Source organism: Salmo salar, chromosome 24, assembly GCF_965601325.2.
Source record: "Salmo salar chromosome 24, fSalSal1, whole genome shotgun sequence".
In the NCBI taxonomy this organism is placed as follows: Eukaryota; Metazoa; Chordata; class Actinopteri; order Salmoniformes; family Salmonidae; genus Salmo; species Salmo salar.
This window is the reverse complement of record NC_138314.1, coordinates 20016381-20044045: the sequence shown is the minus strand read 5'-3', so window position 1 is coordinate 20044045 and position 27665 is coordinate 20016381. Positions and strand designations below refer to the sequence as shown.

At 45.8% G+C, this 27665-nt stretch overlaps 1 protein-coding gene across 3 annotated transcripts in view; it reads right to left on the bottom strand.

The window, feature by feature from the left end:
• LOC106585320 (tetratricopeptide repeat protein 28) overlaps window positions 1–27665 on the bottom strand; it is a 463550-nt gene that overhangs the window by 333540 nt on the left and 102345 nt on the right. Inside the window, exon 1 of one of the 3 annotated variants that reach the window (XM_045706965.2) lies at window positions 22–893. The exons of the other annotated variants lie outside the window; for them this stretch is intronic. Coding sequence (XP_045562921.1) covers window positions 22–48 — 27 coding nt within the window. The 5' untranslated portion in view covers window positions 49–893. Of the gene's footprint in view, window positions 1–21; window positions 894–27665 lie in introns of those variants that run through there. 3 annotated transcript variants of the gene reach the window in all.

Genomic DNA, 27665 nt, shown 5'->3' with positions numbered 1-27665 from the left:
AAACATATCATTTTCACTCACCTTCTTCCGGGGCTGCCATTTCATCATATTTGTAAACCAAAAATGTACAGCATCAAGATATTATATATGAGGATAATTTTGATTCAAGGGAATTCCAACAGCAAGTCATGCTGCTTCTTGACTTCCCTCAATTTTGCAGCATATTTTCTCCAAAAAGCGGCGCATAATATGCGATGCGAGGTTCAACGTCAAATCGGGATAGATGGCACGCGATAGCCCCGTTTAATCCAAAGAATGGAATGGAGCAGAATACGTTTGTCTAACTTACTGAATGTCCCGGTTTTCAGTTCAAACGTTTTGTATAAATAAGACTATGGGTAACAGTGCGTAAAATCCAAACTACAAGTCCGAGATGCGCCACCAGCCCTGTACAGTCTGTCTGTCCGCTAGATCACTCCGCTGTCTTTTAGCATGGTTTTCGAAGATATCCAGTTAGGTTGACTGCTGGGAAATTCATTCTTAAACTTTTTGTCAGCCTCCACGTCGTCCGTGCATTACAAAACCGTTAGTCTGACACCAAATAGAAACACAAGTCCAACGTTTTTGTGGGTTTATCCCACCGAAAAACGTGTCTTTCCAAAACGTTGACAAAACACAGAAACATATGACAACTGTTGTTGATCCCTTTTCTAACGGTTAAAAAAATGTGGTATCAAATGTCAAGAAAAAGTCAATGCCAAAACCAGATCACCACCGTGAAAGTGCGACATACATGGCGCAAAAGAAAGTCGCAGGAGGGGTGAACAGAAAAAAAATCCCTGGAATTTCTGTGCGAGGCGCTGGAAGGATATCCTGCAACAGCAACAAACGGGACTACACAACTCTAATGACTTCCTTCCCTGCTCCTTCGCGCTCGGGCATTGCATAGCTCAGAGTTGGAACAAAACCCGAGCAGCGCAGGAACGAGCCGGCGGGGTCATAGTGCCGTCGACTCTGAAGCGCGCGCCGAGGGTAAAGGCGATGTGGCCAGAGAAAAGACTCCAGAGCTGAGCCAACACTGCACTCATACAATGGCCCCCAGGAAGGTATGGCAGAAAGCCACAACAGCAACAGTGGAGGAGTAGAACTTGAGCAATACAATGTGAAAGTGGACAACCATACATTTCCTCATGATAAACATGAGGTCAAAACCTTTGCCACAACACCAACAGCTTGGTGTATTCTATACAAAAAAAACAGACTACATACACATTCATTCACAGATAATGGGTGATCAACTCTTTGCTGTTGTGCTGCGCAAAGAGGTAGACCTGCTATAATCCCCTTCAAAGAAGGTAGAAAAGTGACAGAAGGAGACACCTGATTAGCAGCTTTCTATAAGCCTCCAGCACCTTTCAAGGTATATCCCCTTCACTGTTTACAGTGGCATTAATGGTCTTAAGAGATTCTAACAACACAGCTCATCTGTTCTGGCTAAATTGCCAGAACAGATTGTCCTTAGTTCCCTTTTCATTAGTGGTAAGCCTTCTGGGACTGAATGACGGTGCAGGCTATGAGAGTAAACAAGATTCTGAAAGGACAGGTAAGATGAGTACATAAGGCCTCTGACCCATGTTTCTCTGGAGACAAGGACAGCGGACCGCTGTCCAGTGTCCATCATTTTCAGCTGCCACTTGTTTGCTTTAGCGATACTGCTGTCAGATATAGCTTATACTTTTTAGCTGCCTGCCAAGCTTTTTGTTTCCAGCATATTTGGCCACAGACCGGTGATAGAAATCTCACTGGCAGATAAGTGCTACAATTTTTCCAGTCTTGATGATGAAATTGTTATCGCTTGTAATCTTGGTGGGTTGGAGAAAAAAAGTGAAATGAGAGAGCCTGGTGTTTCTGGGAAGAACCCACCCACTCCTACTGCACCCCACCACTGCAAACTGGCAAACGCTTCAAAGCAGAACAACTCTCAAGTATCTGAACAGCCCCAGTAGCTCTGACCTGGGCTGACACTGAGGGGATGACCAGAGGTACTGCCAGGCCATCTGACGGAACAGAATGGGACCAGGAAGCATCAATAAAGTGATAGGCAGCGTGATGGGATTGGTGTCATCAAAATCAATTTAACTTTCTCTGACTTAATGTGTACCATCTCCCTCAGTATTTATCTTTATGTTATCTTGTTAGGATACTTTTTTTGGTGAATTATCCTAAAAGCAGTGTCTAAATGTGCACCTATTAGGAGGTCAAATTGTATTTTTCTGGCCTGGTGTCCCTCCAGGGTCAGGGGGGTGAGCAATGCACCTAGGGGTCACCGTGACAACAAAAGGCAAAAAAGAGGGGACACTATGACATATGGTCCCTGGACAAAACACTGCTGGGTATAGAGTCCAAACAGCACTCGCTAATCCACTTGGATGAACAGGAACAAAATGCAGAGTGTGACGCTGACACTATGAGCACAGCTGGCAGTGTAATTGTAACCCCTCCTTGTTGTCGTACCAGAATGACACTCTTTCCATACCTTGTATGTTCAAGCTCTGCGTGCAATTTAATTTAACCTTTATTTTAACAGGGAGTCTTTCACAGATGAGCCCTGTATACACATCAATATACACTATACACATCAATATTCACATCAATACATGAAAAGCAAAAACACAATCATAGAAAACAAACACATTCTTCAGTAAAAAGGTCCTCAATCAGCCTATTTTGAATTGCCTAGAGGCACCAATTCAACCAACTTCATAGAGCCTTGGAGATCATACCACAAGTAAGGTGCAAAAAAACCTAAGAGCAGATTTACCTAACACAGTGGAGATAGAGGGGATCTCCAGCGTTAGCCATCCCTGAGATCAGGTCTGCTAACTAGTACGTCTGTAAGTTAACAAATGAAGTAAGGTAGTCGGAAGTTTAAGCAGGAGGGCTTTATAAACAGAAAGTGTGCAATGCCTCAATCTATGAGACTTCAAAGAGGGCCAGCCTACTTTCTGATACAGAATGCAGTGAAGTGTACTGAACCTATTGCCCGTAATAAAGTGTAGTTAACCAAATAATTACCCGGACTATCTGCATTGACACTTCTTGCGCTAAATTTTTTTGACTCATCAGATATGCTGTTACAACTGTTTGCTATCTGTCACTTTATTCCTAGTTATATGTACATATGGGCGGCAGCGTAGCCTAGTGGTTAGAGCGTTGGACTAGTAACCCGAAAGGTTGCAAGATCGAATCGCGGAGCTGACAAGGTACAAATCTGTCGTTCTGCCCCTAAACAAGGCAGTTCCTAGGCTGTCATTGAAAAGAAGAACTTGTTCTTAACTAACTTGCCTAGTTAAAAAAATATCTACATCGACTCAGTACTGGTACATTTTTTAAATTTAACTAGGCAAGTCAGTTAAGAACAAATTCTTATTTATTACGACGGCTTACACCGGCCAAACTTGGACGATGCTGGGCCAATTGCCTGGATTCAAACCAGGGTGTCTGTAGTGATGCCTTTAGCACTGAGATAGAGGTAGAGCATGGCGCTTGCAACGCCAGGGTTGTGGGTTCGATTCCCACGGGGGACCAGCATTTAAAATGTAATAAAAATGTATGCACTCTACTGTAAGTCGCTCTGGATAAGAGCGTCTGCTAGATGACTAAAATGTAAATGTAAAATGAGATGCTGTGCCTTAGACCGCTGCACCACTCGGGAGCCCCAAAATCTACATCTTCTATATAGCCAAGTTTTTGTTACTCATTGCATATATATTATTACGTGTTTTACTTTTCTATTATTTGGCTATTTTCTCTCTGCATTGTTGGGAAGGGCCTGTAAGTAAGCATCTCACTGTTAGTCTATACCTGCTGTTTACGAAGCATGTGACTAATAAGATTTGATTTGATATAGTGTGCTATGATAAACTGTGTCTAATGGTTTCATACAGTGACAGCCGCATTCATATAGACAATATAACCATAGTCTATAACCGTTATGAATGTCGACAGAATGATTTTTCTACTATTTAATTATATAAAAAAAGCCAATTTGAATTCTTAATTTCTTAGCTAACTCATCAACATGCTTTTTGAAAGCTAGCTTTTCGTCAATCCAGATACCCAGAAATTTATAAGCGGGGACACGATCAATGAGGGTACCATCCAATGTAAATATGCATCAGATGCACATTTTTACGTGATTTGGAGAATAACATATACTTGTTTTTACCTGCATTAAGTACCAATTTGAGTTCAGCATCAAGGAAACCTGACTTAACACCATCAGAAAAAAACACATTGTGTCCTGTCTGTACAGTCATCTTCGTACCCACTACATGACGCCTGATTCATACTGATTGCAGACAATTTTTGAATCAATAAAGAAGGGTCAACAGTATCAAATAAGTCAATAAAGAGGGCAGCACAGTGCTACCTCCTATCCATACCTTTTAACACATCATTTAACACCAAGGTTGCAGCAGAGATGGTGCTATGACCCGGCCTGAAACCAGACTGGTGAACACTTACATATCATTGCTAGGAAGGAACTAAGCTGACGGTTGATTAATGACTCAACATTTTTACTAGGCAAGACCATTTCAAGATAGGGCAATAATTATTTAGGTTGGGGGGGGTCACCACCTTTGTGGAGGGGGAGTCCATGGGCCGCCTTCCAAACCCTAGGGATACCACCTAATCAAATCTAATCAAATCAAATTGTATTGGTCACATACACATGGTTAGCAAATGTTATTGCGAGTGTAGCGAAATCGTCAGATAAAAAAATGTGTCAATGACTTCGCAATCCAGGGAGAAGAAAGTTGTAGCAAGAAAAGATGAAGCTAATCAGCCCCACTGTTTTTTTACATCAATCTTAAACAAGGCATTTAGCACATCACAAGTTGAAAGTTGTTCAAATGAAATCAAAGATTCACTTGAAGTTGAATATATCTTCCATCGAGCCAACTGGAGGCTGGGAGAGGGAAGAAGAGTCGACTGACTGACCAGGGTTAATTAAACCACCATTTATTTCCAATGAAAAGCCAGCCGAGATAAAATGCTGATTAAAAGCATCAGTTATCACATTTTTCTCAGTAATGATGCCGGAGTCCGACAGAACTTGCTTAGGCAGGAAAGGAGAGGAATTGCTCACTACTCAAAGATATTAATTTACATTCTCAAACATAGAATGTAAATGAATATCTTTGGGTAGTGAGTGTAATAACACTGTGTTATTGTAATTACATTACAGGGATCATACCCTATTCATTCCACTTGTGTAATAACATAAATATCAACTCCATTACAATTAAATTACAGTGCAATTAATAAAGTAGAATGTTAAATGTTAGTTGAGTAATTAAAACATTACTACACAGAGCAACTTACTGTCAAGCTACCCATGTTCATACTAGCCATAAATCACAAAAACATGCACATATGCTTACTTTGATCAGATGCAGAATTCATATAAAACTGACAGTCTAACTACATGTTTCAGCCATTCAGGTATTCTAAAAACGGGCATGTTACATTGTCAATAACAACCACTTCTTTCATGTATTCACCAGAAGTGAGTTTCCAGTGGTTTTTGTTCCTGGTGGAGTCTGTCATCAGGCCTCTCCATACAGAAGCAGGCTCCCTGTGCGTGCCTCTGCTTTCCCAATCAGAGCCGCACAGGAAATCAGACTTCAGCCTTCAGAGGGAAACAAAAAACCCTCTTTCATTTTCCATGAGTTGAGCTGCTTAAAAGTGTGTGCTTCCTTTTCTTGTTCTTGCCAATCAGACCCTCAAAAATGTCCCTCTACTATATGTTCTGACTGGGATGTGTGTGCAAGTTGGTGTATCTCTTTTTCAGTGTGCGTGTGGCTGAGAGAGAGAGAAATAGAGAGAGTGCATTACCCAGATGACAGTAACAGAGGTGGTTTGGCAAAAATGAAAAGAAAATTGTCAAAAGAGGGATATAAAATAAACCTGGGAGTAGCAGGCAGCCCTCAGTTAACTCTCCTGCATGTCTCAGTGTCATTTATGTTCACTCAGGTAGCCAGGCTCCTGTTCATAAGTCACAACTAGAGGTCGACCAATTATGATTTTTCAACACCGATACCAATTATTGGGGGACCAAAAAAAGCCAATACCGATTAATCGGACGATTCTTTTTATTTATTTGTAATAATGACAATTACAACAATACTGAATGAACACTTATTTAACTTAATAGAATACATCAATAAAATCAATTTAGCCTCAAATAAATAATGAAACATGTTCAATTTGGTTTAAATAATGCAAAAACAAAGTGTTGGAGAAGAAAGTAAAAGTGCAATATGTGCCATGTAAGAAAGCTAACGTTTAAGTTCTTTGCTCAGAACATGAGAACATATGAAAGCTGGTGGTTCCTTTTAACATGAGTCTTCAATATTCCCAGTTAAGAAGTTTTAGGTTGTAGTTATTATAGGAATTATAGGACTATTTCTCTCTATACTGTATTTCATATACCTTTGACTATTGGATGTTCTTATAGGCACTTTAGTATTGCCAGTGTAACAGTATAGCTTCCGTCCCTCTCCTCTCTCCTACCTGGGCTCGAACCAGGAACACATCGACAACAGCCACCCTCGAAGCAGCATTACCCATGCAGAGCAAGGGGAACAACTACTCCAAGTCTCAGAGTGAGTGACGTTTGAAACGCTATTAGCGCGCACTCGCTAACTAGCTAGCCATTTCACATCGGCTACACCAGCCTAATCTTGGGAGTTGATAGGCTTGAAGTCATAAACAGCGCAATGCTTGAAGCACAGCGAAGAGCTGCTGGCAAAACGCACGAAAGCGCTGTTTGAATGAATGCTTACGAGCCTGCTGCTGCCTACCACCGCTCAGTCACACTGCTCTATCAAATCATAGACTTAATTATAACATAATAACACACAGAAATACGAGCCTTTGGTCATTAATATGGTCGAATCCGGAAACTATCATCTCAAAAACAAAACGTTTTTCCTTTCAGTGAAATACGGAACCATTCCGTATTTTATCGAACGGGTGGCATCCCTAAGTCTAAATATTCCTGTTACATTGCACAACCTTCAATGTTATGTCATAACTACGTAAAATTCTGTCAAATTAGTTCGCAACGAGCCAGGCGGCCCACACTGTTGTATATACCCTGACTCTGCGTGCAATGAACGCAAAATGACAAAATTTCACCTGGTTAATATTGCCTGCTAACCTGGATTTCTTTTAGCTAAATATGCAAGTTTAAAAATATATACTTCTGTGTATTGATTTTAAGAAAGGCATTGATGTTTATGGTTGGGTACAGTCGTGCAACGATTGTGCTTTTTTCGCAAATGCGCTTTTCTTAAATCGTCCCCCGTTTGGCAAAGTCGGCTATCTTTGTTATGAAGAAATACTCTTGACAGTTCACAACGAGCCAGGCGGCCCAAACTGCTGCATATACCCTGACGCTGTTTGCAAGAGAAGTGACACATTTTCCCTAGTTTAAAGAAATTCATGTTAGCAGGCAATATTAACTAAATATGCAGGTTTAAAAATATATACTTGTGTATTGATTTTAAGAAAGGCATTGATGTTTATGGTTGGAGCAACGTGTACCTAAGCGATTATATGCAACGCAGGACAGGCTAGATAAACTAGTAATAGCATCAACCATGTGTAGTTAACTAGTGATTATGATTGATTGATTATTTTTTATAAGATAAGTTTAATGCTAGCTAGCAACTTACCTTGGCTTCTTACTGCATTCGCATAACAGGCAGGCTCCTCGTGGAGTGCAATGTAAAGCAGGTGGTTAGAGTGTTGGACTAGTTAACCGTAAGGTTGCAAGATTGAATCCCCGAGCTGACAAGGTAAAAATCTGTCGTTCTGCCCCTGAACAAGGCAGTTAACCCACCGTTCCTAACCGTCATTGGAAATAAGATTGTGTTCTTAACTGACTTGCCTAGTTAAATAAAGGACAAAAAAAATAAAAAAATATAAAAAAAAATATATATATATATAAAATAATCGGCGCCCAAAAATACCGATTTCCGATTGTCATGTAAACTTGAAATCGGCCCTAATTAATCGGCCATTCCGATTAATCGGTCGAACTCTAGTCACAACACTGCAGAGTCTAACTATCTGACGCACATCTCAATCAACAGAGCCCTTTTAATTAGCTGGCTGATGTTTCCAGGCGGTAAATGCCATGGTAAGAGCATGGAGATACATATGCCCCTGCCACACACAAACACACATTCTGCCTGAGTTCCAAGGCACCATTAAAACGAGTAGTTGTGTATAATATATACAGGATCCTCTCAGTGAAGGGGAAAGGGTAATGGGATGACTATAGGAGGAGTAGGTCAATGAAACCCATGAGAGAGGAGAAGCTTTTCTAAGAGAGGCATATATTTACAACTACAGTATTCGTTTCTCACCACATGCTCTAATTACGCTAGTTATTCAGTTTTTCTTAATCAATAATTCAGGATACAAAAAGTGCTTCGTAATCTCTTTTCAATCTTTGTATGATTTCGGAAAAATGCTCAAGGATTAAAGTTAAATCTTTTACATCTAGCATCTAGGATAACTGGGCTGGCAACCTGATCTCAGACAATTTTGTCATATTTTGTACATAAATATGTTGCACTCCATTTAAAATTAGATGTTACATTTAGTATGGTATGTATTAATTTGTGGATATCCATTACCCAAATGTATGATATGTTACGAATTCTAGCTAGGTGTTACGTGGCTAATGTTAGCTAGCTGGCTAATGTTAGCTAGAATAGAGTTTAGGGTTAAGTTTAGGAGTTAGGTTAAAGGGTTAGAGTTATGTTCCCCTAGCTAAAAGGGTTAAGGTTCAGGTTAAGGTTAGGGTAAGGGTTAGCTAACATACTTAGTAGTTGCAAAGTAGCTAAATGGTAGTAAGTAGTTGAAAAGTTGCTAATTACCTAAAATGCTAGCTGTCCTTGATGAGATTTCAACTCGCAACCTTTGGATTGCTAGACATTTGCGTTATGCGTTCGGTTAAAGGGTTAGCTAAAAGGGTTGAGGTTAGGGTTCGCTAAAAGGTTTAGGGTTAGGGGAAGGGTTAGCTAACATGCTAAGGAGTTGCAATTTATCTAAAAAGTAGTAAGTAGTTCAAAAGTTGCTAATTACCTAAAATGCTAAAGTTGTCTGTAATGAGACTCGAACTGGTAACCTTTGGATTGCTAGACGTTTACATTGACATTTTAGTCATGTAGCAGACGCTCTTATCCAGAGCACCTTACAGTAGTGAGTGCATACATTTTCGTACTGGTCCCCCGTGGGAATCAAACCCACAACCCTGGCATTGCAAGCACCATGCTCTACCAACTGTTCTTGTTATACATTTGGTTAAAGGGTTAGGGTTAGGGGAAGGGTTAGCTAAAAAGGTTAAGGTTAGGGAAAGGGTTAGCTAAAAGGGTTACGGTTAGGGGAAAGGGAAGGGTTAGCTAACATGCTAAGTAGTTGCAATGTACAGTTGAAGTCGGAAGTTTACATACACTTAGGTTGGAGTCATTAAAACTCATTTTTCAACCACTCCACAAGTTTCTTGTTAACAAACTATAGTTTTCGCAAGTCGGTTAGGACATCTACTTTGTGCATGACAAAAGTAATTTTTCCAACCATTGTTTACAGACAGATTATTTCACTTATAATTCACTGTATCACAATTCTAGTGGGTCAGAAGTTTACATACACAAAGTTGACTGTGCCTTTAAACAGCAAGGAAAATTCCAGAAAATAATGTCATGGATATAGAAGCTTCTGATAGGCTAATTGACATCATTTGAGTCAATTGGAGGTGTACATGTTGAGGTATTTCAAGGCCTACCTTCAAACTCAGTGCCTCTTTGCTTGACATCATGGGGAAATCAAAAGAAATCAGCCAAGACCTCAGAAAAAAAATTGTAGACTGGTTCATCTGGTTCATCCTTGGGAGCAATTTCCAAATGCCTGAAGGTACCACGTTCATCTGTACAAACAATAGTACGCAAGTATAAACACCATGGGACCACGCAGCCGTCATACCGCTCAGGAAGGAGAACATACTTTGGTGCGAAAAGTGCAAATCAATCCCAGAACAACAGCAAAGGACCTTGTGAAGATGCTGGAGGAAACAGGTACAAAAGTATCTATATCCACAGTAAAACGAGTCCTATATCAACATAACCTGAAAGGCCGCTCAGCAAGGAAGAAGCCATTGTTCCGAAACCGCCATAAAAAAGCCAGACTACGGTTTGCAACTGCACATGGGGACAAAGATCGTATTTTTTGGAGAAATGTCCTCTGGTCTGATGAACAAAAATAGAACTGTTTGGCCATAATGACCATTGCTATGTTTGGAGGAAAAAGGGGGAGGCTTGCAAGCCGAAGAACACCATCCCAACCGTGAAGCACGGGGGTGGCAGCATCCTGTTGTGGGGGTGCTTTGCTGCAGGAGGGACTGGTGTACTTCACAAAATAGATGGCATCATGAGGAGGAAAATTATGAGGAAATATTGAAGCAACATCTCAAGACATCAGTCAAGAAGTTAAAGCTTGGTCGCAAATGGGTCTTCCAAATGGACAATGACCCCAAGCATACTTCCAAAGTTGTGGAAGAATGGCTTAAGGACAACAAAGTCAAGGTATTGGAGTGGCCATCACAAAGCCCTGACCTCAATCCTATAGAAAATTTGTGGGCAGAAATGAAAAAGCATGTGCGAGCAAGGAGGCCTACAAACCTGACTCAGTTACACCAGCTCTGTCAGGAGGAATGGGACAAAATTCACCCAACTTATTGTGGGAAGCTTGTGAAAGGCTACCCAAAACGTTTGACTCAAGTTAAACAATTTAAAGGCAATGCTACCAAATACTAATAGAGTGTATGTAACCTTCTGACCCACTGGGAATGTGATGGAAGAAATAAAAGCTGAAAGAAATAATTCTCTGTCACGACAGTGACGGATGGTGGCGCCCCTCCTCGGCCGGGCGGAGCTCGGCGGTCGTCGTCGCCGGCCTACTAGCTACCATCGATCCCTTTTTGTTTCACTTTCGTTTGGTTAGGTCTAGGTAGGCACACACCTGTTTTGGGTTAGTCATTAGTAAGGGGGGGTTATTTAGGTTAGCGTAGGATGTATGTGGTTGTACGTGATTGTGTTGCTTGTCCGGGTTTTGTGTGTTCGTAAGAACATGTATTGAGTTTTTTCCTTCTGCCAGTGGTTTCTTTTATTTGTGTACACCACCGCAGAATCGTTCAGGGCTGCGCCCCTATACCTTGTCGACCACGTACAGTGCTTCAAATAAAGAAGTGTGGTCACGAACTCTCTCTGTCTCCTGCGCCTGACTCTACCTCTCCTGTTGTTCCTCGAGCCAGCCCGTGACAGAAATCACGTACCGTAACTAAATGGAGTCAGCAGGAGCTTCAGCGCCAGCCATGTCCATGGAGGAAACCGTCGACCAACACTCCACCCTGCTCCACCGGCTGGGGAACGCCATGGATCAGGTGTTGGCGCGCCTGGAGAGCTGGGACCGACGCGCTCTCGGCCCCCTGAACTCGGCAGGCCAACAGCCTGCGCCCCCACCAGCACCCACAGCACCCAGTACCAGTGGGGTGAAACTCGCTCCCCCCAGGGAGTACGATGGAACGGCCGCTGGGTGTAAGGGCTTCTTGCTCCAGTTGGAGTTATACCTGGCGACCGTTCGTCCCTCTCCCTCGGGGGAGGAGAGCGTCAGCGTCCTCGTCTCCTGCCTCACGGGTAAGGCCCTGGAATGGGCAAACGCCGTGTGGGACAGTCCGGACTCAGCCAGGGACAACTACCCAGAGTTCACCCGCCGCTTTCGGGCAGTATTCGATCATCCCCCGGAGGGGAGAGCGGCGGGTGAGCGGCTGTTTCACCTGAGGCAGGAGACGAGGAGCGCGCAGGACTTCGCTCTCGAGTTCCGGACCCTGGCCGCGGGAGCAGGGTGGAATGAGAGGGCCCTTATAGATCACTACCGTTGTAGTTTGAGGGAGGACGTCCGCCGGGAATTAGCCTGTCGGGACACGACCCACACACTGGACCAACTGGTGGATCTGTCCATCCGACTGGACAATCTGCTGGCCGCCCGCGGACGTCCGACCCGGGCCCTGCTCATTCCACCCTCCAGCCCTCCTGCTCCCACGCCTATGGAGATAGGGGGGGCAGCAGCCAGGAAGACTGGAGGGGGAGGTCGCTCCTGCACCTCATGTGGTCGCAGAGGGCACACTGTGGACCGGTGCTGGGGAGACTCCCCTAGGAGTCCAGAGGGCAGGCAGAGCGCTCCTTTGACACCTCAGGTGAGTCAGCACCAGCCTCACCCAGAGCCCCCTGTCCGTCACATGTATGTGTCAGTGTCCTTTCCTTGTTTCTCCCCTCACTCCCGGTTTAAGGCGCTAGTCGATTCAGGCGCAGCAGGGAGTTTTATGGACCGTGGGGTCGCGGCTAAGTTAGGGATTCCCCTGGTCCAGTTGGACCAACCCTTCCCCGTGCACGCCCTAGACAGTCGACCACTAGGGTCAGGGCTGGTCAGGGAGGTCACTGTGCCTCTGGTCATGGTAATGCGGGGGGGTCATGAGGAATGGATTAGTCTTTTCCTCATCGATTCCCCAGCATTTCCAGTGGTTCTAGGGATTCCCTGGCTAGCCACTCACAACCCTAAGATTTCGTGGGGACAGAGGGCTCTTAAGGGGTGGTCAAATGAGTGCTCGGGCAGGTGCATAGGAGTTTCCATCGGTGCGACTACGGTGGAGAGTCCAGACCAAGTATCCACCGTGCACATTCCCTCAGAGTATGCCGATTTGGCTATCGCCTTCAGTAAAACGAAGGCGACCCAATTACCACCTCATCGACGAGGAGACTGTGCGATAAACCTCCAGGTGGGCGCTGCCCTTCCTCGTAGTCACGTTTATCCCCTGTCTCAGGAGGAAACAGCGGCTATGGAGACATACGTCACTGAGTCCTTGAGGCAGGGATACATTCGGCCATCTCACTCACCCGTCTCCTCGAGCTTCTTTTTCGTGAAGAAGAAGGAGGGAGGTCTGCGCCCGTGCATTGACTATAGAGGTCTAAATGCCATCACAGTGGGTTTCAGTTACCCACTACCTCTCATCGCCTCGGCGATGGAGTCATTTCACGGGGCGCGCTTCTTCACGAAATTGGATCTCAGGAGCGCATATAATCTGGTGCGTATCCGAGGAGGGGACGAGTGGAAAACGGCATTTAGTACCACATCTGGCCATTATGAGTACCTCGTCATGCCGTATGGGTTAAAGAATGCTCCCGCAGTCTTTCAATCCTTTGTGGATGAGATTCTACGGGACCTGCTCGGTCAGGGTGTAGTGGTGTACATCGATGACATTCTGGTCTACTCCACTACACGCGCCGAGCATGTGTCTCTGGTGCGTAAAGTGCTTGGGCGACTGGTGGAGCATGACCTATACGTCAAGGCTGAGAAATGTGAGTTTTCCAAACCAGCCGTCTCTTTCTTGGGGTATCGCATTTCCTCATCAGGGGTAGTGATGGAATGTGACCGCGTTTCAGCCGTGCGTAATTGGCCGACTCCCACCACGGTGAAGGAGGTGCAGCGGTTTTTGGGATTTGCCAATTACTACCGGAGGTTTATCCGGGGCTTTGGTCAGGTGGCGGCTCCCATTACCTCACTGTTGAAGGGGGGCCCGGTGCGGTTGCAGTGGTCCGCGGAGGCGGACAGGGCCTTTAGTCGTCTGAAGGTTTTGTTCACCGACGCTCCGGTGCTGGCGCACCCGGACCCCTCTTTGCCCTTCATAGCGGAGGTGGACGCGTCCGAGGCTGGGGTAGGAGCCGTGCTGTCCCAGCGCTCGGGCGCCCCCCCAAAGCTCCGCCCCTGCGCCTTCTTCTCTAGGAAGTTGAGTCCGGCGGAGCGTAACTATGATGTGGGGGACAGGGAGCTGTTGGCTGTGGTCAGAGCCCTGAAGGTGTGGAGACATTGGCTTGAGGGGGCACGTCACCCTTTTCTCATCTGGACTGACCACCGCAATCTGGAGTACATCCGGGCGGCGAGGAGACTGAACCCGCGTCAAGCCAGGTGGGCGATGTTCTTTACGAGATTTCGGTTTAACATCTCGTATATCCCAGGTTCCCGGAACACTAAGGCCGACGCACTGTCTCGTCTCCATGACGCCGAGGAACGGTCCACCGATCCCACGCCCATACTTCCAGCCTCCTGCCTGGTGGCACCGGTGGTCTGGGAGGTGGACGCGGACATCGAGCGGGCGTTACGGACGGAGCCTACTCCTCCGCAGTGTCCAGTGGGTCGTAAGTACGTTCCGCTCGATGTTCGCGATCGGCTGATTCGGTGGGCTCACACGCTTCCCTCCTCGGGTCACCCAGGGGTTGAGCGGACAGTGCGTGGTCTTAGTGGGAGATACTGGTGGCCCACCTTGGTGAGGGACGTGAGGCACTATGTCTCCTCCTGTTCGGTGTGCGCTCAGAGTAAGGCTCCCAGGCACCTGCCTAGAGGGAAATTACAACCCCTCCCGGTTCCACAACGACCATGGTCCCACCTGGCGGTGGATTTCTTGACCGATCTCCCGCCGTCTCAGGGCAACACTACGATCCTGGTCGTTGTGGACCGGTTTTCTAAGTCCTGCCGTCTGCTTCCGTTACCCGGTCTTCCTACGGCCCTGCAGACCGCAGAAGCCTTATTCACCCACGTCTTCCGGCACTACGGGGTGCCCGAGGATATCGTCTCAGATCGAGGCCCCCAGTTCACGTCCAGAGTGTGGCGGGCGTTTATGGAGCGACTGGGGGTTTCGGTCAGTCTGACCTCGGGGTTTCACCCCGAAAGTAATGGGCAGGTGGAAAGGGTAAACCAGGAGGTGGGCAGGTTCCTGCGGTCCTACTGCCAGGACCGGCCAGGGGAGTGGGCAAGGTTCGTGCCATGGGCCGAAATGGCTCAGAACTCTTTGCGCCACTCCTCCACCAACATATCACCATTCCAATGTGTGTTGGGTTATCAGCCGGTCCTGGGGCCATGGCATCAGAGCCAGACGGAGGCCCCTGCGGTGGAGGAATGGGTTCAGCGCTCAAGGGAGACCTGGAACGCTGTGCAGGAATCCCTGGAACGAACCAGGGTACGACAAAAAGCGAGCGCTGACCGGCACCGCAGCGAGGCCCCGGTGTTCACCCCAGGGGAGAGAGTCTGGCTCTCGACCCGGAACCTGCCCCTCCGCCTGCCCTGCCGGAAGCTGGGTCCGCGGTTTGTGGGGCCATTTAAAGTCCTGAGGAGAATAAACGAGGTGTGTTACAGATTACAACTTCCTTCTTATTATCGCATTAACCCCTCGTTTCATGTGTCTCTCCTCAGGCCGGTGGTAGCTGGTCCGCTGCAGGAAAATGAGGTACGGGAGGTCCCTCCACCCCCCCTGGACATCGGGGGGCCCCCGGCGTACACAGTCCGGTCCATCTTGGACTCCAGACGCCGGGCGAGGGGCCTGCAGTACCTCGTGGACTGGGAGGGGTACGGCCCGGAGGAGAGGTGCTGGGTACCGGTGGAGGACATACTGGACCCAGCGCTCATCCGGGAGTTCCACAGCCTCCATCCGGATCGCCCTGCGCCTCGCCCTCCGGGGCGTCCTCGAGGCCGGCGTCGGCGCGCTGCGGGAGCCGCGCGTCAGGGGGGGAGTACTGTCACGACAGTGACGGATGGTGGCGCCCCTCCTCGGCCGGGCGGAGCTCGGCGGTCGTCGTCGCCGGCCTACTAGCTACCATCGATCCCTTTTTGTTTCACTTTCGTTTGGTTAGGTCTAGGTAGGCACACACCTGTTTTGGGTTAGTCATTAGTAAGGGGGGGTTATTTAGGTTAGCGTAGGATGTATGTGGTTGTACGTGATTGTGTTGCTTGTCCGGGTTTTGTGTGTTCGTAAGAACATGTATTGAGTTTTTTCCTTCTGCCAGTGGTTTCTTTTATTTGTGTACACCACCGCAGAATCGTTCAGGGCTGCGCCCCTATACCTTGTCGACCACGTACAGTGCTTCAAATAAAGAAGTGTGGTCACGAACTCTCTCTGTCTCCTGCGCCTGACTCTACCTCTCCTGTTGTTCCTCGAGCCAGCCCGTGACATTCTCTCTACTTTTATTCTGACATTTCACATTCTTAAAATAAAGTGGTGATCCTAACTTACCTAAGACAGGGTATTTTTACTTGGATTAAATGTCAGGAATTGTGAAAAACTGAGTTTAATGTATTTGGCAAAGGTGTTTGTAAACTTCCAACTTCAACTGTAGCTAAAAAGTAGTAAGTAGTTGAAAAGTTGCTTATTACCTCAAATTGTCCTTGATGAGATTTGAACTCGCAACCTTCGGATTGTTAGATGTTCGTGTTATACGCACACCCATCCAACCAAAGACTACTTACATTTTTGTCTTAACCATCTGTCTTATGTAACCGCCAAACGTAACATATCATACTATTTTGAGTGTCCCAGAAATACATTTACTATGTTACGTATAGCCTATGAGACCAGGCTGGGGCTGGCTATACCACTGCAGCCACACTTCACAAATGTTGATGAGAGTCCACAGATGAGCACCATAGCACCACAAGATGAACATTCATCAAACAATATGTTACAGTAGCAGCTTTAAGAATGTGAGGCCTATTATTGATGGGAAGTCTTCAGACACTCAATTCATAAAACGTCAATTTATATATGAAAATATAATTTAGGGCCTTTGATAGATTGTTTCTGCTTTAAACATGAAGGATTGGTTTGAATTGGTTTTGAAATGCCAAACAATAACATACTAATAAAAGAATTAGCCAGCGATGTCACCCAACCCACTCCCTTGTGCCATACATCACCACAAACAAATAACCCTCATCACCATTCATTCTAAAAGGTTCCACTTTGAAGTGTGCTTTATTCTTCTGATGACGTTGTGTCAGGATTTTGCCCCGTGGGGACTTTGTGAGAGGGGTGTGCGTGTGTGTCTTAGTGGTGTTGGGTGTTGATTAAGTGTCTGGTGCCTGAGGGGGGATAATGAGAGCTTCTAATTAATGAGGCAGAGCATATCTCAGAGTTACAGGGTCCTATCTGCAGAGAGAAACTATTCTCTCTCTCTAAACACACACATTAAACACACACACACACAATCCTCCTAGCCTCTCAGTGGGGTTCTTCCTCAGCAGCACTGGCCCTCCAGGGAATCCCAGCTGGGACCGTGTCAGTCCAGAGCCCATCCCTGATAAGTGTCCTCTAATAGGGATGGATGGAGGTTAGCATGCCCCTACTGTGACAGGGCCAGGCTCAGTGATCACCCAACAAGCACCCAGTCATGGCGGCAGAGATGGCCTCCAAAAAGTATTCCAAATCATATCCCTTGGTTGGGTCTTTTCCCCAGAGAGCCAAGAGGAGCAGTATGGTGTCACTTTGCATCTAACCCATAACACCAACAAATACTAAGTAGGGTGAGGGAGGGAGGAAGGTGGTTGGGTCAGCTTACGATGGGGTTTAGGGGGCTCACATACTCCATAATGCACGTCAGTCAGCTATCCTTTACATCCTCCCAGCTAGAACAAATAGCAGTTTCTCCAGGCTAAAGCCCACCCCAGGCACTCCCTCCCAGGTTAGAGCATCACAGGGACTAAGTGATTCCCTTTCAACATCCCAGCACGCTCTAAAGCCCATACTCATTCTCTAAGTATGTGACATACAAGCCAGTCTTATAGCTCAGTACCAAACCGACTCCCTCGCTCAGAGACGCCTGGTGAGAGAACTGTGAGTGCCGGAAAGACCATCAGATCAGTGGAATCTGACCAGCCTTAACTCAGGTGTACTTCAAGATGAAGCCTGTTGTCATTAGATTACAAACACAGTGTTATAGACTGTAATTGTGTGTGTGTGTGTGTGTGTGTGTGTGTGTGTGTGTGTGTGTGTGTGTGTGTGTGTGTGTGTGTGTGTGTGTGTGTGTGTGTGTGTGTGTGTGTGTGTCACTGAGCTAGAATGAATCATTCTATTTCTATGATCAAAACATCAGCAGCCCTGCTAACAAGACAACTCCAGATGTTTTAAAGCCAAGAGCATTAATTCTAATCAGCCCGTGTGATATTAAACAGAAGTATTTAAACATCTCCTTCTCACAAGAGATGCTCCAGCGTTTAATCTGTCTCACTTCAGCGAGTCTACAACTCATTCTGCTAAAGACATATTATAATATTTTTCTTCTTTATCTATCCACTCTCCCAACTCGCTCTTTTCCACCCAATTACTATAATGGAGAAAGGCTTGTTTATCCACCCAAGTGGCTGCAATCCAGAGTTATGTAAAGACGCTATGCAAAGAGAGGGACCTTTTCTTCAGAGCTGTGTTTAATCATTCAGTGGGCTTGGACTTGGATGAAACGGGCTCTGGCATATTGTTTAAATCAGGGCAGCAGTTTAAGAGGCGCTGGGGTTTGACGTCTGCGGCAGGATCAATAATAACAGCAGTGTCGCACACAGTGACGCGTGGGAGAGAGATCCTGTGTGGTCCTCCACGGAATCAAATCCACAGAGAGATGGAACAAGACAAGCATTCACAACATCAGCGGGCAGAGAGAGAGAGAGAGAGTGTGTTTCTTTGTGTCTACTCTTTTGACAAAGTGTATGTGTCTCTGAGCACAAATACACACGCATGGCTTTGGTCAGACCCACCCTGCTCAGTCCCTCAGTTAGTAAACCCCAAACCAAAATCATGCCTCTCCTTTTCAATTACCTTTCCTCCCTCCATCTCCACCGCACCAAATCTAAAGTCTCCCACAGTCCCCTCTTTCATACTCTCTCTCGTGTCAAATGTGCTGCCACGGCAGACAGACTGCTTTCTCTGTACTGAGACACACACAGAGACACAGAGAGAGAGAGAGATACAGAGAGAGAGAGAGATACAGAGAGAGAGAGAGAGAGAGAGAGAGATACAGAGAGAGAGAGAGAGAGAGAGAGAGATACAGAGAGATACAGAGATACAGAGAGAGAGAGAGAGAGATACAGAGAGAGAGAGAGAGAGAGATACAGAGAGAGAGAGATACAGAGAGAGAGAGAGAGATACAGAGAGAGAGAGAGAGAGAGAGAGAGAGAGAGAGAGAGAGAGAGAGAGAGAGAGAATGAAACCAATAATAGATTTAAGCCATAATACTGTATCTTATTAGTGATCTCCAATACTGAGCACTGGAGATGATGGAGACTACAATGGAAATAGGATTAAATCAAATGAGCAAAAGTATGTTTCAATGTGCTAATGAAACACAGACATCAACTCACGCTGCGCAATAGCAAACTACTGGCAATATTTTCCTTTATATTTTCTCTGACTAGCTCCCTCTACCTCTGGCTCTACCTCTGCCTCCATTGCTCCCTCTACCGCTACCTCTGCCTCTATTGCTCCCTCTACCGCTACCTCTGCCACTACCTCTAGTTCTGCCTCTATCGCTCCCTCTAGCTCTGCCTTTATCGCTCTCTCTACCACTACATCTGCCTTTATCGCTCTCTCTACCACTACATCTGCCTCTATCGCTCCCTCTACCGCTAACTCTGCCTCTATCGCGCCCTCTACTGCTACCTCTGCCTCTACAGCTCCCTCTACCAGTACCTCTACCTCTATCGATCCCTCTAGTTCTGCCTCTATCGCTCCCTCTAGCTCTGCCTCTATCGCTCCCTCTAGCTCTGCCTCTATCACTCCCTCTACCGCTACCTTTGCCTCTATCGCTCACTCTACCGCTACTTCTGCCTCTATCGCTCTCTCTACCACTACCTCTGCCTCTACCGCTACCTTTGCCTCTATCGCTCCCTCTACCGGTACCTCTGCCTCTATCGCTCCCTCTACCGGTACCTCTGCCTCTATCACTCCCTCTAGCTCTGCCTCTATCGCTCTGTCTACCGCTACCTCTAACTATATCGCTCTCTCTACCGCTACCTCCGCCACTATCGCTCCCCCTAGCTCTACCTCTGCCTCTAACGCGCCCTCTACCGCTACCTCTATCACGCCCTCTACTGCTACCTCTGCCTCTATCGTTACTCCCTCTAGCTCTGCCTCTATCACTCCCTCTTTTGCTACCTCTGCCACTATCGCTCTCTCTACCGCTACTTCTAACTCTATCGCTCTCTCTACCGCTACTTCTAACTCTATCGCTCTCTCTACCGCTACTTCTAACTCTATCGCTCTCTCTACCGCTACTTCTAACTCTATCGCTCTCTCTACCGCTACTTCTAACTCTATCGCTCCCTCTACCGCTACTTCTAACTCTATTGCTCCCTCTACCGGTACCTCTAACTCTATCGCTCCCTCTACCGCTACTTCTAACTCTATCGCTCCCTCTACCGCTACTTCTAACTCTATCGCTCTCTCTACCGCTACTTCTAACTCTATCGCTCCCTCTACCGCTACTTCTAACTCTATCGCTCCCTCTACCGCTACTTCTAACTCTATCGCTCCCTCTATCGCTACTTCTAACTCTATCGCTCCCTCTACCGGTACCTCTAACTCTATCGCTCCCTCTATCGCTACTTCTAACTCTATCGCTCCCTCTACCGCTACTTCTAACTCTATCGCTCCCTCTACCGCTACTTCTAACTCTATCGCTCTCTCTACCGCTACTTCTAACTCTATCGCTCCCTCTACCGCTACTTCTAACTCTATCGCTCCCTCTACCGGTAGCTCTGCCTCTATCGCTCCCTCTACCGCTACCTCTGCCTCTATCGCTCCCTCTGCCACTATCGCTCCCTCTACCGCTACCTCTGCCTCTATCGCTCCCTCTGCCACTATCGCTCCCTCTACCGCTACCTCTGCCTCTATCACTACCTCTAGCTCTACCTATCCCTCTCCATCTACCTACCTCTATCCCACCTCTAGCTCTACCTATCCCTCTCCATCTACCTACCTCTATCCCACCTCTAGCTCTACCTATCCCTCTCCATCTACCTACCTCTATCCCACCTCTAGCTCTACCTATCCCTCTCCATCTACCTACCTCTATCCCAGCTCTAGCTCTACCTATCCCTCTCCATCTACCTACCTCTATCCCAGCTCTAGCTCTACCTATCCCTCTCCATCTACCTACCTCTATCCCAGCTCTAGCTCTACCTATCCCTCTCCATCTACCTACCTCTATCCCAGCTCTAGCTCTACCTATCCCTCTCCATCTACCTACCTCTATCCCAGCTCTAGCTCTACCTATCCCTCTCCATCTACCTACCTCTATCCCAGCTCTAGCTCTACCTATCCCTCTCCATCTACCTACCTCTATCCCAGCTCTAGCTCTACCTATCCCTCTCCATCTACCTACCTCTATCCCAGCTCTAGCTCTACCTGTACCTCTACCACTACCAACTCAGGTTGTGATTCTTGTTCTGCAGGAATTAGTGCAGCCCCCTTGAATCCCTGCAGACTGCAGATCAAAGGGTTAAAGCAGGATTAGGATTAATCAGATATAGTAGAACAGGTGTTAATTCCTTAAATTAGGCATGTACTGGTGGGCCCCGGGCTCTGGTTGCAGTCTCTCTTCTCTTTCATCTCAACCTTGTTTTAATTTTCTAACAGAAGGGAAAGCTGAGAACCATTCCAGAGCACCGTTGTCACCCTGCAGGCATTAAGTGTCGTCTCTCACACTGAACACCGTCATGACAGGTGCTTCTGTCTTATTGGCACCACGACCCATGGCTGCTCTATGTGCATGCCATTGTGTTCCTGAGCAGTTACACAGCTGCGCTCCTCACATCCTACAGAGCAGGGTATGTTGTGTGATTTGTGCTCTTTATTAAAAGGCTGTTTACAGTGTTTTCTCTGGCAGGGTGCAGTGCATACTTCATGAGAGCTAAAATGGGCCTATTCCATTGATGATTATCACATAGAGGCATGCTAACTCATAAAACACGGGAGAGAAAACCGAGGGGGTTTGAGACTACTCCACTGACAGACAGGAACGCTATAGTCCTTTCCTCTTCAATACACACACACACACACACACACACACACACACAGCCCTACTGCTCTGGTGTGGTCTCCACAGCCTTGCCACAGCCTTGCCTTTTCTCATGGTATTATTGTCATCCCACGCCTCAGACCAGACCAGCGCTGAGAGCCCTGCTCCACCTCCCTCCCTCCCGCAGCACCACATAAACCATGATTAAAGTGGTGTGAGAGAACTGTGGCATAAAAACGAATAACAACACCTGTGATGGAAAGCAAAACCGCTTATTCTGCCATTAACCAATTCTGTATGCATTTATGCGCTTCTCACTGACCTTTATACTTCTCCCCTTTTTATTCGCCCATCTTTTAATTCACCCAGATGAAGCTAAATCCAGCTAATTAGCGGTTTGACAAGAGAAGTTGAACTGGTGCAGCCCCTCCCCACAGAGCTCCTGTCTGTCTGACTCTGCACTGCACACTCCTTCCAGCATGCTTCCTGCCTGCCACAGGAACCATTTTGGCCACTGCAGTGCTTGCCCCCCCCAGTCCCAGTCTGTTGTCCCAGTCTAGGAGCTGCTAGGAGCTGCTGCCATCTGGCTGGGCTGGTAACAGCCGGCCTCCTCTCTCTCCCCTACTGGCCTGCTGAACACAGGAAGACAACCCAGGGAAGGTCACACTGTGATATGGAAGAACAGAGAGTGTAGTAACAATACCTAGAAACAGTGGAGGCACAGAGGCATGGATATAGAGCAATGGATAATGGTGTGAGAGAGAAAGACAGAAGGGAGAGAGGAGGAGAGAGAAAAGGACAGTTCTTTGCTTTGGCTGCCACCCTCAACAGGACACAATGACCATACTTTTCTTTCCCTCCATGGTGCGGACATGGGGGCATGCATGTGTGGGTTCATGTGCACAATCCTGCTCTTCACAAACAGATCCTGACAGCTCACAGCTGGAATGAAAGTACCATGTACCCACAATTCAGCAGTAATTCCCAGACCCAAGGCCGGATGGGCATCCACGGGAGATGACCACTCTGGAAGGTCAACAGAAGGTTGTAGAACAACAGACTGACTAGTATATAGCCTAGAACAAGCCACAGTGGTATAACTAGTAGACAGCACAAGCCACAGTGGTTTAACTAGTTTATAGAACAAGCAAGATTGCAGTGTTTTCCATAAGCGCTGGCTGTCAATTAAATAGCCGAGAACAGACTCATTGTGAGCAAGCTACTTTTCCCACATCATTCATTTACTAGGCTTCTTTTCATTGAAAAGTTTAAATTCACTGATCAGAAAAGTCTGTGTAGCCTTCTCCCGCTAGAATGAACGATATGCATCTTCTAGTGATCTATTGATAGGACAGGCGCCTGTCAGTCACAAAGCGAGTGATGACAGGGACACAGTGCTGGTTGGGTACAGTGACATTTATTTTCACGGAGGAGGGAGAGCATGATGCTTCTTCATCGTCTCCTGTGATTGAATTTACACGTCCCGTGTAATGTAAGTGGTAACGATGAGTTGAAGTTTTGTGGCACGTTCATTTATTTTATTTTGCGTGTTTCATGGGCCTACTATAGCCAGCCATGGAGTCGGGGCACATAGTTTATTTACTATGATTTGATTGACGACCAAACACTAATTTCTGACTAATTTATAAAAGGTGTTGAACTGAATGAATAAAGTCAATGTCCTATATCCCTTTGCTATTCATAAATCATACAACGTAGTTATATGTCCATGATATCGCATCAGGAAAAGAAAACCAAAAATCTTGTTTTTATTTTCCTAGGATTCAAAGACCATGTTGAAAATTGTGAGTGGCTGCTAAAGTCCCTTGTCAGTGTAGCCTAGTAATGTTCGCGATGGAACAGCTCTGTGTGTTTACAGTCAGTTGCAACAGCGCAACTTTAGATCATTAAAACGCATTAGCCAAAAGCCACAAAAAAACACCTGAATAGATTTCTGCAAATATGTAAACACCACATGAATCCTCTTACATTTATGAACTTTACAGTCTTATTGATCAAACAACCATGAAAAGGTAGGTTCTCTCTCCCTCAGTTATGCACATCAACAACAACAAGATCAACCACTAATGCTGGAGGATTGGCGGAAGGTCTGGGTGTAGCGCAGGAGCCACCCTCCATTTCCTCTCTTTTTGTTTAGGGTTGTTTTTGTGGGTTTTTGGTTTGGTGTGCAGTCGGGGTCTGCACCTTCGGGGGGGGGGGGGGTACTGTCACGTCCTGACCAGTGAAAGAGGTCATTTGCCATAGTAGAGTGGTCAGGGCATGGCAGGGGGGTTTGCTTTGTAGGTATTTTGGGTTTTCTGTTTCTATGTGGGTTTGTTCTAGTGGTCTATTTCTATGTGTTGGTTATCATGTTCGGCCGGGTATGGTTTCCAATCAGAGGCAGGTGTCTTTCGTTGTCTCTGATTGGAAGCCATACTTAGGCAGCCTGTTTTTCCTTTGGGGTTGTGGGTAGTTGTTTCCGTTTAGTCTTGTGTACCTGACGGGACTGTTATCGGTCGTTTGTTGTTTTTGTTGAGGTGTATTCATTAAAGAAAAAGAATGAGCACTTTACACGCTGCGCTTTGGTCTCCTTTCAACGACCCCTGTGACAGGACCAAAAGTATTGGGATAAATTCCCTTATGTGTTTTAAAGTAGTAAAAATGCATTTGGTCCCATATTGACAGCAGACAATGACTACATCAAGCTTGTGACTCTACAAACTTATTGGATGCATTTGCTGTTTGTTTTGGTTGTGTTTCAGATGACTTTGTTCCCAATAAAAATTCATGATAAATAATGTATTGAATGAAGAAAAAATGCATCAGTGTTCCATTAAATACGAAGGGCACTGTATACGGTATTATTAAATATATTGATACAGGCCATCTGTACACTCTTCTCTCTCACTGTATACGGTATTATGAAATATATTGATACAGGCCATCTGTACACTCTTCTCTCTCACTGTATACGGTATTATGAAATATATTGATACAGGCCATCTGTACACTCTTCTCTCTCACTGTATACGGTATTATGAAATATATTGATACAGGCCATCTGTACACTCTTCTCTCTCACTGTATACGGTATTATGAAATATATTGATACAGGCCATCTGTACACTCTTCTCTCTCACTGTATACGGTATTATGAAATATATTGATACAGGCCATCTGTACACTCTTCTCTCTCACTGTATACGGTATTATGAAATATATTGATACAGGCCATCTGTACACTCTTCTCTCTCACTGTATACGGTATTATGAAATATATTGATACAGGCCATCTGTACACTCTTCTCTCTCTGTCTCTCCATCTCTGTCTGGAGGAGTTCTATTGGTGCCCAGTTTCTCTGTCCTTACTCCTCATTCTATTTCATGCCTCGTCCTCCTCTCTCTCAGCAATCATCCATCACCACAGAGCCCTCCCCTAAATGCCCTCCCACCCTCTAACCTCTGCAGCCAGGCAGACCTGACTGTTGCTAGTCTCCAGCACTGACAGACAGACAGACAGACACACTCCTCTCCTCTGTGACTCATCACTTCCTCATTTGTTATTCAGAAGAATTCCAAGACTGCCTCACGTTGAGACATAGGGGGACAATAAAGTAACACTAATGAACTATATGCTACAATACAATCATTATTATGTCATGCCACTTGTCAAGAGATTTAATGAAAATTCACGACAAATTGAAACTAATGGATTTGCAATATCATGACACGCAGCAGTATTTAATCTGATGGTGGTGGCATATTTGCTAACTAAATTAAATCACTGTGACATACTCTTGAATCATCCTCAAACTGCTACTCAAAGTGACAGTATTGAATCATGATCACAATAAACTATTACTCGCAGGCCCAAAATCAAGTTTAATGGATACTTTATTTTTTACAAAACACTGAACATGTACCAATAAGAAATGTAAATAAATGTCAAATCACAAACCCCATAGCTGGAGAGACAGCTATGTATTTAAGTTTCTTGTGTCCCTTGGCGCTTTTTCACTATACTTTCAGAGTGAGGCATAAACTTTGAGTTAGCCGAGGCCATGGTGGACCTCCACACTGAAAAACAAGAGGTTTCAAACAGGACAATCAAAGAGCATCAGGGCTGCAGCTAACAGCTCAGGGCTCTCCTCTCCTCTCCCCTCCCTCCCTCCTCTCCTCTCCCCTCCCTCCTCGAGTTGGAATCCCAGTGGAGTGCCTCCATCTCCCTGTACACAGCCTCCCTCCCTGTTGTTTGATCTGGTTGGAGGCGAAGGGATGATGTAATGGTGGTGAAAGCTGATTTTGACACTTGAGGAGTTTCCACCCCTGTCCCAGCTTCATCTTCCCACAACCCACCACACCCCCCAAAGGGGCTGGCCACTCCTAGAACTCCCCCCAAAGGGAAACAACAGATGTGTCTATGCTCTGAGCATCAATCATCCACAATCTTTCATTGCATGACGTCACAAACACATAGTCTCAGAGAGACTGACTGATACTGTGTACTGTAGAGAGATAAACAGAGAAATATAAACCAAACATACAGAGACGCATGCACTCATATACAGTACAAACATACAGTGCATTCGGAAATATTAAGACCCTGTAACGGTCGTCGTAGGAAGTGGACCAAGGCGCAGCAGGTTGAGTGCTCATTTTAACTTTTAATAAAGACCACTGAAAATACAAAACAAGAAAACACACCAATGCACAAACAACCTCCCACAATTCCCATGACAAACACACCCCTATACATAGGACCTTCAAACAGAGGCAACGAGGAACAGCTGCCTCCAATTGAAGGCCCAATCCCAATTAACTAAACATAGAAATAGACAGACTAGACTGAACATAGAAATACACTAACATAGAACATAGACCAAAACCCCGGAATACTCTAAACAAACACCCCTCTATATAAACACACACCCCGAACCACATAAAACAAATACCCCCCTGCCACGTCCTGACCAAACTATAATAACAAATAACCCCTTTCCTGGTCAGAACGTGACTGACCCCTTGACCTTTTCCCCAAAAAATGTATGTAACAGCCTTATACAGTACCAGTCAAAAGTTTGGACACACCTACTCATTCAAGGGTTTTTCTTTATTTTTACTATTTTCTACATTTTAGAATCACAGTGAAGACATCAAAACTATGAATTAACCCATATGGAATCATGTACTAACTAAAAAAGTGTTAAACAAATCAAAATATATTTTACATTTGAGATTCTTCAAAGTAGCCACCCTTTGCCTTGATGACAGCTTTGCACACTCTTGGCATTCTCTCAACCAGCTACATGAGGTAGTCACCTGGAATGCTTTGCCAACAGTCTTGAAGGAGTTCCCACATATTTTTTATTTAATTTCTTTATTTCACCTTTATTTCACCTGGTAGGCAAGTTGAAAACAAGTTCTCATTTACAACTGCGACCTGGCCAAGATAAAGCAAAGCAGTTCAGATATAGGTCTGTATGCTATATGCTGAGCACTTGGTTGCTGCTTTTCCTTCACTCTGCAGTCCAACTCATCCTAAACCATCTCAATTGGGTTGAGGTCAGGTGATTGTGGAGGCCATGTCATCTGATGCAGCACTCCATCACTCTCCTTCTTGGTCAAATAGCCCTTACACAGCCTAGAGGTGTGTTTTGGGTCAATGTCCTGTTGAAAAACAAATGATAGTCCCACTAAGCGCAAACCAGATGGGATGGCGTATGGCTGTAGAATGCTGTGGGAGCCATGCTGGTTAAGTGT